This window comes from Dendrobates tinctorius, unplaced genomic scaffold, assembly GCF_039654945.1.
Source record: "Dendrobates tinctorius isolate UK_male_01 unplaced genomic scaffold, ASM3965494v1 ptg000395l, whole genome shotgun sequence".
NCBI lineage: Eukaryota > Metazoa > Chordata > Amphibia > Anura > Dendrobatidae > Dendrobates > Dendrobates tinctorius.
In genome coordinates this window covers 1,619,357-1,634,770 of record NW_027362061.1, presented here as the reverse complement: position 1 = coordinate 1,634,770, position 15,414 = coordinate 1,619,357, and the positions used below count along the sequence as shown (strand labels likewise).

The 15,414-nt window shown below is 48.1% G+C and overlaps 1 protein-coding gene across 1 annotated transcript in view; it reads left to right on the top strand.

The window, feature by feature from the left end:
* Positions 1 to 15,414, top strand: part of LOC141076224 (uncharacterized) — a 112,158-nt gene that overhangs the window by 25,819 nt on the left and 70,925 nt on the right. Inside the window, exons 2-4 of the mRNA XM_073563581.1 lie at positions 3,592 to 3,741; positions 3,871 to 4,050; positions 4,134 to 4,257. Coding sequence (XP_073419682.1) covers positions 3,592 to 3,741; positions 3,871 to 4,050; positions 4,134 to 4,257 — 454 coding nt within the window. The remainder of the gene's footprint in view (positions 1 to 3,591; positions 3,742 to 3,870; positions 4,051 to 4,133; positions 4,258 to 15,414) is intronic.

The window sequence follows — 15,414 nt, the reverse complement described above, 5'->3', positions numbered from 1 at the left end:
GTATACAGCATACTGTTATGATTGGGTCACCGAGGAGGAGAGCAAGCCCAAGCTAAGCCACAAAAAACCAGAGGTTGGTAACTAGGCAGATTGCAGACCTCTGATCCTATCCACACAACTAGCAGTAGCCGTGGAGCGTGCCTTCGATGATCCTAGACACCTTGGAACAGCCAGAGAGCTAACTAAGCCTATAGCAAGAAAGGGGAAATCTAAACTGCCCCGAAGCAGACCCCAAAGGAATAGATAGCCCCCAAACATATGGTCAGTGAGACAAGATGAAAACACAAACACAGGCAGGAAAATAGACTGAGCAAATGATGGGGCCCACACTAACTAGACAGGACAGGAAAGGAAAGACACTGTCTGCAATCACGCAAAAAACCCTGCAAAAAAGTCCAACACATCTGATGCAAAAAATACTGAAGTCGCATGACTTCACCCACTATATCAGCACTCTGGTATATTCTGAAAGAAGAGCAAAAAGAGGCCAATCTAATAAGGGAGAAAAACAAACTGGCACAAGCAGTAACATATGGATGGAGATTCAGCACAGCCCCAGCCGGAGCTGGCTGACCCGCATAAAACTGAAATAGACAAAACCAGATCAAATGTGAACAGAATAGCAAAAGAACACTTAGCTGAACATGCAGGGACTGAGCTGGAGACTAAGACCTCAGGAGGCAGGAAAAAATCACCAGCAGGGATAGAGGGAGTTGGCTGTCTTAAATCCAGTCTGAAACCCCAGATCTCCAATCGTCGTCCTCATTATCAGGTGGCAAGCCTCTGTTAATCAGATCAGCTCCATTACCTCCAGTAACCACCAGAGGGAGCGCAGAAAGAGAACTTGCAACCCCTCTGTCAATTTGACCAGCTCAACTATGTTCAGTAGTAACCAGAGGTAGGCCAGAAAGCGAATGCACAACAGCATTCACACACGGGTCTGGAACTGAACCTGGGGGTATGCGGGTGTATACAGAGTACACAGAGGGGTCTGCAACAGAAACTGGGGGAATACAGGTGTATACAGCATACACAGAAGGGTCTCCAACTGAAGCTGGGGATATACGGGTGTATACAGCGCACACAGGGGGGTCTGCAACCAAAGCTGGGGTATATGGGTGTATACAGCATACACAGAAGGGTCTCCAACTGAAGCTGGGGATATACGGGTGTATACAGTGCACACAGAGGGGTCTGTGACCAAAGCTTGGGGTATACGGGTGTATACAGCATACACAGATGGGTCTGTGACTGAAGATGGGGTATACAGAGTACACAGATGGGTCGGCACAAATGTGGCTCCGCTCCGTACACTTCGTACACATGAGGCTCCGCTCTGTACATCTCACACACTTGCGGCTTCGCACCGTACACCTCCTACACATGCGGCTCTGCTCCGTACACCTCGTACACACGACTCCGCTCTCTACACCTCGTACACATGCGGCTCCGCTCCGTACACCTCGTACACACACGGCTCCGCTCCGTACACCTCGTACACACACGGCTCCGCTCCGTACACCTCGTACACACACGGCTCTGCTCCATACACCCTGTACAAACAGGACTCCGCTCCGTACACCTCGTACACACGGCTCCGCTCCGCACACCTCATATACACACGGCTCCGCTCCGTACACCTCGTACACACATGGCTCCGCTCCGTACACCCCGTACACACACGGCTCCGCTCCGTACACACGCGGCTCCGCTCCGTACACCTCATATACACACGGCTCTGCTCCGTACACCTCGTACACACAGGGCTCCGCTCCGTACACCTCGTACACACGCGGCTCCGCTCCGTACACCTCGTACACACACGGCTCCGCTCCGTACACCTCGTACACACACGGCTCCGCTCCGTACACCTCGTACACACACGGCTCTGCTCCATACACCCTGTACAAACAGGACTCCGCTCCGTACACCTCGTACACACGGCTCCGCTCCGCACACCTCATATACACACGGCTCCGCTCCGTACACCTCGTACACACATGGCTCCACTCCGTACACCTCGTACACACACGGCTCCGCTCCGTACACCTCGTACACACACGGCTCTGCTCCATACACCCTGTACAAACAGGACTCCGCTCCGTACACCTCGTACACACGGCTCCGCTCCGCACACCTCATATACACACGGCTCCGCTCCGTACACCTCGTACACACACGGCTCCACTCCGTACACCTCATACACACACGGCTCCGCTCTGTACACCTCATACACACATGGCTCCGCTCCGTACACCTCGTACACACGACTCCGCTCCGTACACCTCGTACACACACGGCTTCGCTCCGTACATCTCGTACACACGGCTCCGCTCCGCACACCTCATATACACACGGCTCCTCTCCGTACACCTCGTACACACGCGGCTCCGCTCCGTACACCTCGTACACATGCGGCTCCGCTCCGTACACCTCGTACACACACGGCTCTGCTACGTACACCTCGTACACACGCGGCTCCGCTCCGTACACCTCGTACACACAGGGCTCCGCTCCGTACACCTCGTACACACACGGCTCCGCTCCGTACACCTCGTACACACACGGCTCCGCTCCGTACACCTCGTACACCTCGTACACATGCAGCTCTGCTACATCCACCCTGTAAACCCCTCCTGACCCCACACATAAACTTCCCCTCATCCAGCACCATGACAACCAGCACAGCAGAGTCCTGCACACACTGAGGCCCCTGATCATGTGACCCCTGACTCCTCCCCTCCTGTGACCTCATCACAGGTCCTGTGCACAGAGCAGCTGTAGAAATCTCCGGCCTCGGGGGTCTCACCAGACTTCGCTCTTTTCTTGCAGGGGCCACAGTGGATTTCATCCTGGATCCATAGAGCTGAACAGAGGAGCGATGTTCCTTCACTCTGATGGGAATTGATGGTGACGTTTGTCCAATGTCCACGTTACCGAGGAAATCCCCCCAGGACTGCAGCCGGTAAAGACCCCGATATCCACAGGTGTCCCCTCTAATTGGGGGAAAGGGATAGAAAAGCCTCTTATCCCGAGGGGAAACCCTGTACATGGAGACATCGGCCTCAGATCTCTTCTGTCCTGTTCTTCCAGAAAAGCCTCAAACTTCTGTGTGTGACTCAGAGCTGAGATCTAACGTGAGAGAAGATTCCAGTGCGGGGAAGACGGGAAACCTTCATATAGACGGCCGGTGGGGATGGAGGCAGTGACCGACTCTGGCCACATCTGTCTCTAGAGCCGCAGTAGAAGATGAAGATGTCGTCCTCATCATGAAGGAGTTATTTCTCATGTCGCGTGTAATGAATCTCTCCTGCAGTATTGCTAATGCCGATTCCAGTGTCGGTAATGAGACGAGAATTAGCGTTATGGAAGATGAGTCTATGAGGAACTTGTTCAGCTGCCGACTCCGAGGAGGAAACTGCTTGTTGTCTGTGGCCTAAATATATAGGTTTTATTAGTAGATGTCAGGGAAGAAAACTAAACCCTGTAAGATAATAAATCTCCTCATATGTTTCCCTTATTATCTCCAGTAATTGTATTATTACACAGGATTCTTATGATGTTACATCGGATCATCTTCTTCTCATTCAGGTCTCTACAATATCGGATCCTCTCAGTGAAGATCTTCTACAGAAGAAAATTTTCCTGATTTACCCATCAAGGATGGATATGGACAGAGACAAGATGGCGGAGAGGATGTTACACCTCACCCTAGAGATCCTCTTCCGTCTCACTGGAGAGGTGAGAGATTCTGATGACGTCACATTACATCATTCTTATCTATGGGAATAACAGATGGACAGAACTGGAGAGGTGAGGACTCTGGAAATGTCTGGAGTGAGATTTATTAATGTGTCTCTCCATAACCAGGATTACACAGTGGTGAAGAAGACCTCCAGTGATCGCTGTCAGGACCCTGTGTCTGAGGGATGGGGAAGACCCCTGAGCCCAATCACCGGGCCTCCACCTCACCCCCTGATCCATGAGGACATCAATGACCAGAAGATCCTAGAACTCATCTACAAGATGATTGAGCTGCTGACTGGAGAGGTGACACTGCTGGGAATGCTGGGACATTATACAGTAACACTATGAAGGGATCGGGGGGATGATGGTATCATTGTATGTGTCAGGTTCCTATAAGGTGTCAGGATGTCGCTGTCTATTTCTCCATGGAGGAGTGGGAGTATTTAGAAGGACACAGAGATCTGTACAAGGACGTCATAATGGAGGTTCCCCAGCCCCTCACATCTCCAGGTAATAGACAGGACTAAATACACACGGCCTATAATTATCTGTATGTAGAGAATGAATTCACTCCCTGTATGTGTTTCCTCCAGATCTATCCAGTAAGAGGACAACACCAGAGAGATGTCCCCGTCCTCTTCTTCCACAGGACTGTAAACAAGAAGATCCCAGTGCTCCTCAGGATCATCAGGTAGATGGAGAGAAGGTGTCAGGAGATCTCCCCTATGATGTGTAGACGGCTGTGAAGGTCTTGTGTTCAGTCTTGTTTTATCCACCAGTATTATATGTTTTATACTTGTGTAATGAGAGCGGTGGAGATGGCAGGATTAGAGCTGATCATAGATGGGACTTCTCCATCTGTCAGAGACTTTTACTGTTAGCAGCGGATTAATCAGCGTAACATCCAGAGTCAGCAACACAGAATGTAGATTTATTCATATCCAGGTTGAACAGCTTACAGCATGAAATGTGATCAGTCTGGTATCTGCTGTGGCTTGCAGCATGGGAGCATTACAACAACAAGAAGGGAAGAGAAGGAGGGGGCATCCTGTCTGTTTTTTTTTTGTCACTGAACTTTGTTAACAATCTCACAATATGTACAATATATAAAACAGTACAGTAGTTGTTGTTGCAATACATACAGATCAATATGCATTATTCCATCACCCCCACTCAACAACTACTTATCCTCTTAGTCCCAGTGTGGTCCTCAATTCTTGGAACCTGGCTCGTGGCAATGGCTTTGTCATAATGTCAGCTGCCATCTTATCAGTTTCACAATAGACGAACTGAATTATGCCACGATCTATCAAATCACGTAAATGATGATGTCTGACGTCAATGTGCTTGGTTCTAGCACTGATCTTTTCACTGCATGCAAGTTTAATGCATCCTTGGTTGTCCTCATAAATCACCGTCGGCTGAGTTGACGGTGTGTCAAGATCATCCTTCAATTGTCTTAGCCAAATGACCTCCTGGCTTGCATAGGCTGCGGACACATACTCCGCTTCTGTAGATGACAAGGCAACAGACACTTGTTTCCTACTAGACCAGGAGATTAAACTTTCTCCAACTTTAAACAAGTATCCGCTTGTGGATTTACGATCATGCGAATCACCAGCCCAATCTGCATCTACATAGCCGGTGAGTTCTAGATCTCCCGTTGCAGACAGCTTTAAATTTACATCTTGCGTTTCTTTTAAATATCGGAGAAGTCTCTTAACAGCATTCCAGTCTCTTTGGCGTGGTTTTTCCACATATCTACAAAGGATTCCAACTGTTGTTGTGATATCCGGTCGAGTCATAGTTGATATGTATAGAAGTGCCCCCACTGCCTGACGATATTTCTCATTGTTTGGCAAAAGGTCATCTTCTCCTTCCAGCTTCAGGTAGGATGGTTCCATTGGGGTTGATATACCTTTGGCTTCTGACATTCCAAACTGATTCAGAATTTAATTAATTTTTGCACTTTGGTTTAGAAGAAAACTTCCATCTTCCTCTCTCTGAATTTGGATTCCTAGATAATATGTCACATTTCCAAGGTCTTTCGTTTCAAAATGCTGGTTCAGAATTTCAGCCATTTTTCCAATTTCTGCATCTTCCTGATGAACTACAATCACATCGTCCACATATAAGAGAATATACATCCACTTTCCATCTGTATATTTTGCGTATAAGCATGGATCCGCTTGACCTCTTTTAAAACCTTCTTCCAACAAGACCTTATTCATCTTGGTATTCCATGCTCTTGCTGATTGCTTAAGACCATAAAGGGATTTTTGTAGTTTGCAAACAAGATTCTCTTCACCCCCTTTTACATAACCTTCAGGTTGAGTCATGTATAAGTCCTCCTCAATGTCACCATTTAAAAAGGCAGTTTTTATATCCAAATGTCTGACATTCATCTTTTGTACAGCAGCTACAGCTAACAAAGCTCTGAACGTGGTCTGTTTAGTGACTGGAGCAATCGTAGCATCGTAATCTTCGCCATACTTTTGAGAATATCCTTTTGCCACCAGCCTTGCTTTAAATATGTGGACTTTACCTTCAGAGTCATATTTGGTTTTGAAGACCCACTTGCACTTGATTGCCTTTTTGCCCTGTGGCAGCTTGATGAGTTTCCAAGTTTGAAGTTGATGAAGCGATTTGATTTCCTCATTAGCAGCATTGATCCACTTTGTTCTTTCATGGACAGGTAGTTCTTGCATTTCATCCCATGACTGCGACTCTGATTCAGGTAGTGTCTTGACTATGTAGGATAGACGTTTAGCTGGTACGCCTCTGTTTGATCTTGACGATCTCCTGATTTCACATTCACCTGATTTTTCTGTTGTTCCTTCAGTGGTTGAAGAATGCAGCTAGACCTCTACATCCTCCTTGTTATTGTCTTGTAATTGTGACTTCAGCTGGACTACTGGCGTGATGTCACAAAACTTGGGGAACACAAAGTTCTCATCAATCACTACATCTCTACTTATTGTGACCTTGTTTGTTTCTGGGTGTAGAATCCTATAACCTTTCTGGGTTTCACTGTAGCCTACCAGGATCCCTTCTTTAGCGTGAGATTCCCACTTAGTTCGCCTTTCTTTGGGAATATGTACAAGCGCTTTACTTCTGAATATTCTTATATGATGTAGTTTTGGCTTTCTGCTGTTCCATTGCTCAAACGGAGTTTTCTCTGTAGCTTTACATGGTAGTCTGTTCTGAAGATAGCAAGCTGTCATGATTGCTTCACCCCAATATGCTGTGGGCAGATTTGCATCAAACAACATACTTCTTCCACTTTCACAGAGTGTTCGGTTCCTTCTTTCCGCGACACCATTTTGCTCAGGATTGTACGGTACAGTGGTCTGAAATAGGATTCCATTTTTCTTTAAAATGCTCTGTATCTCATTACTTGCGTATTCAGTCCCATTATCTGCACGTAGAATCTTTGGCATTCTCCCAAATTTATTATATACCTCAGCTAGATATACTTCAAGTTTCTCTGGAACTTCTTTCTTGCTGTGAAGCAGATGGACAACTGTATATCTTGAATGATCATCAATAAATGTGAGAAAATATCTCTTCTTCCCAGGAGTCTGAGTGCTCATTGGACCACAGACATCTGTATGTATTAAACCTAGTGTCTGTTCTGTTCTAGTAGTACTTCTCTTAAGAAAAGCTTTTCTAGACATTTTCCCTTTGATGCAGCTAGTACATTTCATTATCTGGTTACATAGATCAATTGTAATGTCCTCAGCTAGTTGCTTTTGAACTAACTTCCTTATTGCTTCTGGGTCTCTGTGTGCTAGGCGCCTATGCCATACACGAATGCAGTTATTGTGCCTTTCTTCCTGAGCAGTGTACACACACTCTTTGCATATAAGCTGGTAAAGTTCATTTGTGATTTTTCCTTCTGCTAGTGTGTGGCCCTCTTTTGAGATGATGCAGCTATCATGCTTAAATGTAACTTCATTTCCTTTTTTTGTGAGTTTCTTCACAGATAGTAAATTACTCTCAAGACTAGGCACATAGAGCACATCTTTTACTGGGATCTTCTTGCTTTGTGTTGGTGAGATTTGACAATCGATATAACCATCTCCTATACCTTGTGACGTCATGTACTAACCATTAGCCATAATCACTTTCTCTGACTTACTTTGGTTAAGCTTAGAAAAGACATCCCTGTTATTAGTCATGTGACTAGTTGCTCCAGAGTCTATACACCATGCATGCTTTGATGTATTTACACTGACCGTAAATGCAGTTTCAGTATTCACAGAATCATTTTCTGCAGACACAGCACTTTTAACCTTTTGAAGACTGCTTTGCTTTTTCAGCTGATTCATTCTAGCTTTCCAGACTCTGCAGTCGGCTTTCAAATGTCCTGATTTCTTGCAAACAAAACATTCACGTGTTTCTTTTAGTTACTTTCTGTTATCATTTAGATTTTGTGTCTGTAAAGCAGATTCTGCATCGCATGTCCTCCTGTTTACACCTTCCGCTTTCCACTTATATTCCTCTATGAGCTTCCCTCTGACATGCTCCAATGTAAGCTCATCATCTGGGCGCGCATCTAGTGTGGTTACAAGCGTGTCATAGTTTTCTGGAAGACCACTAAGCAGTAATGCGGCTACATGAAAGTCCTTCAAATCTTCCCCAATGCCTCTCAGGCGTTCTACAATCTCTAGAATGCTTGTTATGTAGTCCTGCATATCCTGGCCATTCTGTGGTTTAGACTGGTACAATTTTCTCATGAGATAAAGTTTATTGCTTAAATTTATCCTCTCATGCACCTTTTGCAGCTGCTCCCACATTTCTCTTGCAGTTTCACTTTTACACACATGCACAATCTGATCATCATCTATACTGAGTGTTATGGTACTTTGTGCTTTCTGATCCATCTCTATCCACTCCTGTGATACTGGGTCAGGTTTAGGCTCCTGTGTGTATTTCCACGCACCTTCTCTTATCAGCAGCATTTTCACTTTGAATTTCCAGGATTGATAATTCTGGTTAGTGAGACTTGGTACTGTAAACTTCATGGAGTTGCTGCTGCTGGTGGCCATCTTTGCTGTCTCCCTTTCTTTTCTTTTCTCTGTGCTCTGGGGATCTGGGACTCTAGGACTCTGAGCCCATAACCTGTTAGCAGCGGATTAATCAGTGTAACATCCAGAGTCAGCAACACAGAATGTAGATTTATTCCTATCCAGGTTGAACAGCTTACAGCATGAAATGTGATCAGTCTGGTATCTGCTGTGGCTTGCAGCATGGGAGCATTACAACAAGAAGGGAAGAGAAGGAGGGGGCATCCAGTCTGTTTTTTTTTTTTTTTGTCACTGAACTTTGTTAACAATCTCACAATATGCACAATATATCAAACAGTACAGTAGTAGTTGTTGCAATACATACAGATCAATATGCATTATTCCAACACTTACAATATTTGTTTCAGGGTGAAGATCTGAGCCATATTAATACTACAGAGACATATGTGAGGGGTGATGAGTGGTGTAAAGAGGAGATTCCCACATATGACTACCCAGGTGAGTAGTAACCACTGAATGCAGAGAAGTCACAGATTCCTCTCAGTCACCGGCTGTGGCTGCTTTATCGGTGGTGTAGTCCGGCCGTATTACCATGATCACCATTTTGCCTCTAGACCACAACATTCTCCTCCACCTAAAACTGTTCAAATGACTTTGGGCATTGAAAGCCCTTTTCTATAGAACTTACGGCCAGGAGGATCCACCTACCCCCTGGGATTAGGAGACGCTGATCGTTACCTTCCCAGATCTGTAAACTACAAAGCCAAATGACAGCGTATGTAGAATGTGCTGACAGGTTAGAAAATCACTTGAAGAAAAATCTTATGCTGGGCCTGTAAGAGAAAGCGGAGGGTAATGATGCTGTTGGCTTCCTAGATCCCTGAGATCTTATCGGATGAATATTCTCTCCCTTCTGTGCTGCTGAATGTCTCATGGTTCCTACAAGACCAGGTCCAGTCTTTCTGGCCAAACTTCCCTTTTTTACAACAGTAAATGTGCAGTGAGGCCAAGTGTGAATTTCTGTACAATAACAGCAGAGTTTCCCTTTATCCTGACTTTTCAATTTGTATTAAAATTACCGTATTTTTTGGACTGTGTGATGCAGTTTTCCTTCAAAAATGTGGAGAAAAATAGGGGGTGCGTCTTATAGTCCAGATGTACCTGCTTTGGATGTGGTGGGGGTGGAGGAACGGCATCCGCGGAGCAGCGGGTCACAGGAGGCTGAAGCTGGTGGCTGCGGCTAACTCCTGTTCCCGCTGCTAAAGAGAAATAAATATTCACTGCATTCCACGCCCATGGGCTTGGAGGGCAATGAATATTCATTTCTCTTTAATAATAGTATCTTGATATGATTAGCCCCCTACCCTGGTCCTGGTATGCAGGGCCCCATCCTTATAATTGGCCCCCACCTCCATCCCCATCCTGGTATGCATGGCCCCATCAGTAAACATTTAAAAACAATGTGACGAGCGTCAGCTTACGCTGAGTCGTTTCTTCTTTGAATGAGTGGACCCTTTGGGCCGTGGCACCCACCCACCTAGGGCGAGCTGACCTATTGAGAACCCACCCCTATACAGGGAGTGTCAGGGGCAAGACCAGGGGGGTGAGCCACCACGGCAGCTGGACCAGATGGCCGGCTCAGGGAAACAAGACAAGGCGAGACGAGATGTTAGTTCAAAGAAACTTCATTTACGGAAGGCTTCAGGGATAACATCAGGTACAAACATAACCAGAACAGGGACAAGATAGCAGGGTGCATGCAAGGGCACGCCAAGGTCCAAGCATGGTACGTGCAGATGGTAGGCGGAGGCACGATGGCATCAGACTCCGGACAGCAAGCGAAGATCAACCGGGACATCAGGTTCTGAAGCTCTGTAGGCAATCATCAGGATCTGGACATCCGAAAGTCAGCCAGGGTTCCATGCAAGGAAACAAGACAGGGTTAACGACATGATGCGTGTCAGCGGACATGCCAGGTTCGGGTTCACAGGACGGAAGCCTGCGCAGGCCAAGGGGCATGCCAAGGACAGGTACAGGGAAGGTGGCTTGCGCGTGCAGAGAACGCGCCAGGGAGAGACAGGGTACGGTGGCATCGGAATCCGGGTGCTGGCATCGACCGACAGGATCCAGTAATCAGGCCGCGGACATCAGCTCCGGACATCAGGCCACAGTCATCTAGGTCCGGACCTCTGGCAGCGGTCGGCAGGTTACAGAATCCAGCAGGCAAGACAAGGTTCAGAGCAGAGCAAAGTAAGCAAAAGAGTTGTTCAAGAGTAGCACGAAAAGGCACAGTGCGAGAACCAGCGTGAGTGCAAGGGAGCATGGAAACCACGACTGGGGCACCGGCAGGTGGTACCGACGATGGCATAAGCAGGCGGGCACGACTAGAGGCGGCACCGCTGCAGCCACGCAGCCGGAAACCACTATAGCACTGGACGGGGCACGGCTGAGGCACACCAGACGGGCACAGGCGACCAGGCACGTGCACGGAGGCACGGAGCCACATAGCAGGGCTAGGCAAAGGTACAGGACAGACGCGTGCGATACCGCACGGCAAAGCCTAGTACGAAAAGTTCAAGAGCGCACGAATCATCAGAGCCAACGTATAAGGAAAGAGTCAGAGTCCTGCGCATGCAGAGGGCATTCCAGGGGCAAGGTGCAAGACGAGGCCTGTGCGTACCGAGGGGCACGCCAGGGACAGGGCACAGAGCGGAGACCTGCACTTGTAGACAGACACGTCAGGGACAGGGACAGAGTCTAGCAGCGGAGCGTAGGCCGAAGCCCAGAGCCGGGCCAAGGGAGAACCTTGGGACTAGACAGGGAACAGAGCGGAGACCTGCACGTGTAGAGAGACACGTCAGGGACAGGGTACAGAGACAGAGGCCTGCACGTTTAAGAAGACACATCAGGGACAAGGTACAGAGACTGAGGCCTGCACGTGTAGGGAGACACGTCAGGGACAGGGTACAGAGACGGAGGCCTGCACGTGTAAGGAGACACGTCAGGGACAGGGTACAGAGACTGAGGCCTGCACGTGTAGGAAGACACGTCAGGGACAGGGTACAGAGAAGGGTGTTGTGAGTTAATTTTCCCCTTCACCGTTGATGTCTGATGAACTCCCTCTGCTGGTGAAGAGAGGTAGTGAAATTGATTGGGTTGAGAAGAACCTGTCATCTGAACAGGTGGAGCCTGATTGGACACCTGGAATCACTGAGTGGATATAAGGCAGCCGACGCCCTACAGGGGTGCTGGTGATCCTTTCTGCTCTGAGCTCTTGCAGCCAGTTAGTCCTGTCTACTGAAAGATAAGTTTTTGCTCTCTTATTTTTCCATGAGATTTTGTCTGTTTGCTTCGTGTTTTGTGTTCAGCCTGCCTTTGTTGGGACGGGCTGAGCTCCATTTTTGTCTCTGATCAGTTTATCTCTTTGCTCTGTTTTCAGAATATACCTGAGTGCTGATATAGTGATTTTGAAGTCTAGCGACTTCAGGGCCTTTTTCCCTATCAGACGGTTGGGACATTTTTTGTAGGGTTTTTTGCGGATTGCAGCCAGCATCTTTTCTGTCCTTTCCTATTTAGTTAGTTGGGCCCCATCGTTTGCTCAACCTGTCTTTCTGTCTGTGTTTGTGTTTTCATCTGCTTTTCACCGACAATACATGTTGGGGGCTGTCTATTGCTTTGGGGTCTGCTCTGGGCAGTTTAGATTTCCCCTTTCTTTCTTTAGGCTTATATAGTTCTCCGGCTGTGAACGAGGGGTCTAGGGCACCGTAGGAACCCCCCACGGCTACTGTTAGTTGTGGTGAATAGGATCAGGGGTCTGCAATCCGATAGCTACCAACCTCTCCGGTTTTCTGGACTTAGCTTGTATTTTTGTTTTTTCCTCCTTCGGTGACTCATTCATAACAGAAGGGTACCTGAAGCCACAAAGCAAAGCGAGACAGGAAACATGGAAAGAAACACGGAACAAGATCAGAGCAAACAAGGACTACAAAGCAAAGCAGGGCAAAGACAAAACATGGCACAAAGGACAAACACTAGACAAGGCACGAGACAAGAGGCAGAATATGAGCACGGAGTGTGTGCAGAGACGCACTACAGAGCAAGGTGCAAGGGCACAGAATAGAGGGAGCAACCCCACAGACCAAGCAGCCATGCAGAGAAGCAACACAATGCTCAGGCCCTGAGCATAGGAAGCAGCGGTCTGATATAGGGCAAAAGCACCTCCACTTCCGGGTCAGGACCAGAGAAGAACTTCCAGTTCAGCTCCTCTAGGATCACAGAGCGTGGTCACATGATCAGGGCTTCAGACCTGCAGAGACGATTGCAGAACCAGACGGTGCAGGATCCTAGGAAAGGTCACATGATCAGGGTTTCTAGACATGCAGAGACGATTGCAGAACCAGACAGTGCAGGATCCTAGGAAAGGTCACATGATCAGGGTTTCACACATGCAGAAACGATTGCAGAACCAGACAGTGCAGGATCCTAGGAAAGGTCACATGATGAGGGTTTCTAGACATGACGAGATGATCACAGAAGGCAGAGCAGAAACCCAGGCATCCTGCAGCTCAGCAGTCACGAGGTGACCCAGCAGTCATGCAGCTCAGCAGTCACGAGGTAAGCAGGATAGCAGACACGAGATGCGCGTGCACACTGCTCCAGCGGTTCTTGAGGCAAAACAGACATGGCAGACATAACAGACATGGCGGACATGACAAACAAACCATTACACTTACCTACCCTGCGCTCCCTCACAGCGCCCTGTGTTGTGAATTCGCTTTCTGGCCTCCCTCTGGTTACTACTGAAGGTAGTGGAACTGACAGAGGGGTTGCGAGTTCTCTTTCTGGGCTCCCTCTGGTGGTTACTGGAGGTAATGGAGCTGATCTGATTAACAGAGGCTTGCCACCTGATAATGAGGACGACGATTGGAGATCTGGGGTTTCAGACTGGGATTTAAGACAGCCGACTCCCTCTATCCCTGTTGGTGGTTTTCTTCCTGCCTCCTGAGGTTTTAGTTTCCAGCTCAGTCCCTGCATGTTCAACTAAGTGTTCATTTGCTATTCTGTTTAAATTTGATCTGGTTTTGTCTATCTCAGTTTTGTGTGGTCAGCCTGCTCCGGCTGGGGCTGTGCTGAATCTCCATCCATATGTTACTGCTTGTGCCAGTTTGTTTTTGTCCCTTATTAGATTGGCCTCTTTTTGCTCTGCTTACAGAATATACCAGAGTGCTGATATAGTGGGTGAAGTCATGCGACTTCAGTATTTTTTGCATCAGACGTGTTGGACTTTTTTTGCAGTGTTTTTTGCGTGATTGCAGACAGTGTCTTTCCTTTCCTGTCTAGTCAATGTGGGCCCCATCATTTGCTCAGTCTATTTTCCTGCCTGTGTTTGTGCTTTCATCTTGTTTCACCGTCAATACTTGTGTAGGGGCTGTCTATTCCTTTGGGGTCTGCTCTGGGGCAGTTTAGATTTCCCCTTTCTTGCTTTAGGCTTAGTTAGCTCTCTGGCTGTGCCGAGGCATCTAGGATCACCATAGGCACGCTCCACGGCTACTGCTAGTTGTGTGGATAGGATCAGGGGTCTGTAATCCGCTTAGTTACCAACCTCTCTGGTTTTCAGTAGCTTAGCTTGGGCTTGCTCTCCTCCTTGATGACCCAATCATAACAGCCCTGCTCCGGTGCCAGCAACTGCTATATGCTTGTAAGCAGTGGATGGCAGGGATGTCATGTGCTGCTCACAAGCAGAGCACAGCTGTCAGGACTGTGCACGCAAAGGGCAGTGAGTATTCATTGCTCTTCAGTAGCGCGCAGTGTCAGCCACCGGCTTCCTGCTGCTACAGCAGTCACGTGTGCCGCCACTTAAGAGAAATGAATATTCATGAATATTCACTGTTCTCAGCACTGCTTACAAGCATAATGCAGTTGCTAGCAACGGAGCAGGATGCTATGAGGGAACGCCGGGTAGGTAAGTGTAATGGTTTACTTTTTTAATGTTTTCTGATGGGGGCCATGCATACCAGGATAGCAATGGGGGTGGAGGCCACTTATAAGGATGGGGCCTTGCATACCAGGACGAGATGGGGCCCTGCACACCAGGACAAGATGAGGCCCTGCATACCAGGATGAGATGGGGTGCCTGCATACCAAGACGAAATGGGGCCATGCATACCAGGACGACATGGGACCATGCATACCAGGATAAGGATGGGGCCATGCATACCAGGATAGGGATGATGGGACCCTGCATACAAGGATAGGGATGGGAGCATGCATACTAGGACAAGATGGGGGCCCTGCATACCAGGATAGGGATGGGACCATGCATAAGGGAACAAGATGGGGGCCCTGCATAACAGGGTACGGATGGGACTATGCATACTAGGACCAGATGGGGGCCCTGCATACCAGGACGAGATGGGGTCCCTGCATACCAGGATAGGTATGGGACCATGCATACCAGAATAGGGATGATGCGGCATGCATACCAGGATAAGGATGGGGCCATGCATACCAGGATAGGGATGACGGCGCCATGCATACCAGGATAGGGATGAGATGCCATGCATACTAGGATGAGATAGGGGACCCTGCATACCAGGATAGGGATGGGACCATGCATACTAGGATGAGATGGGGTCCC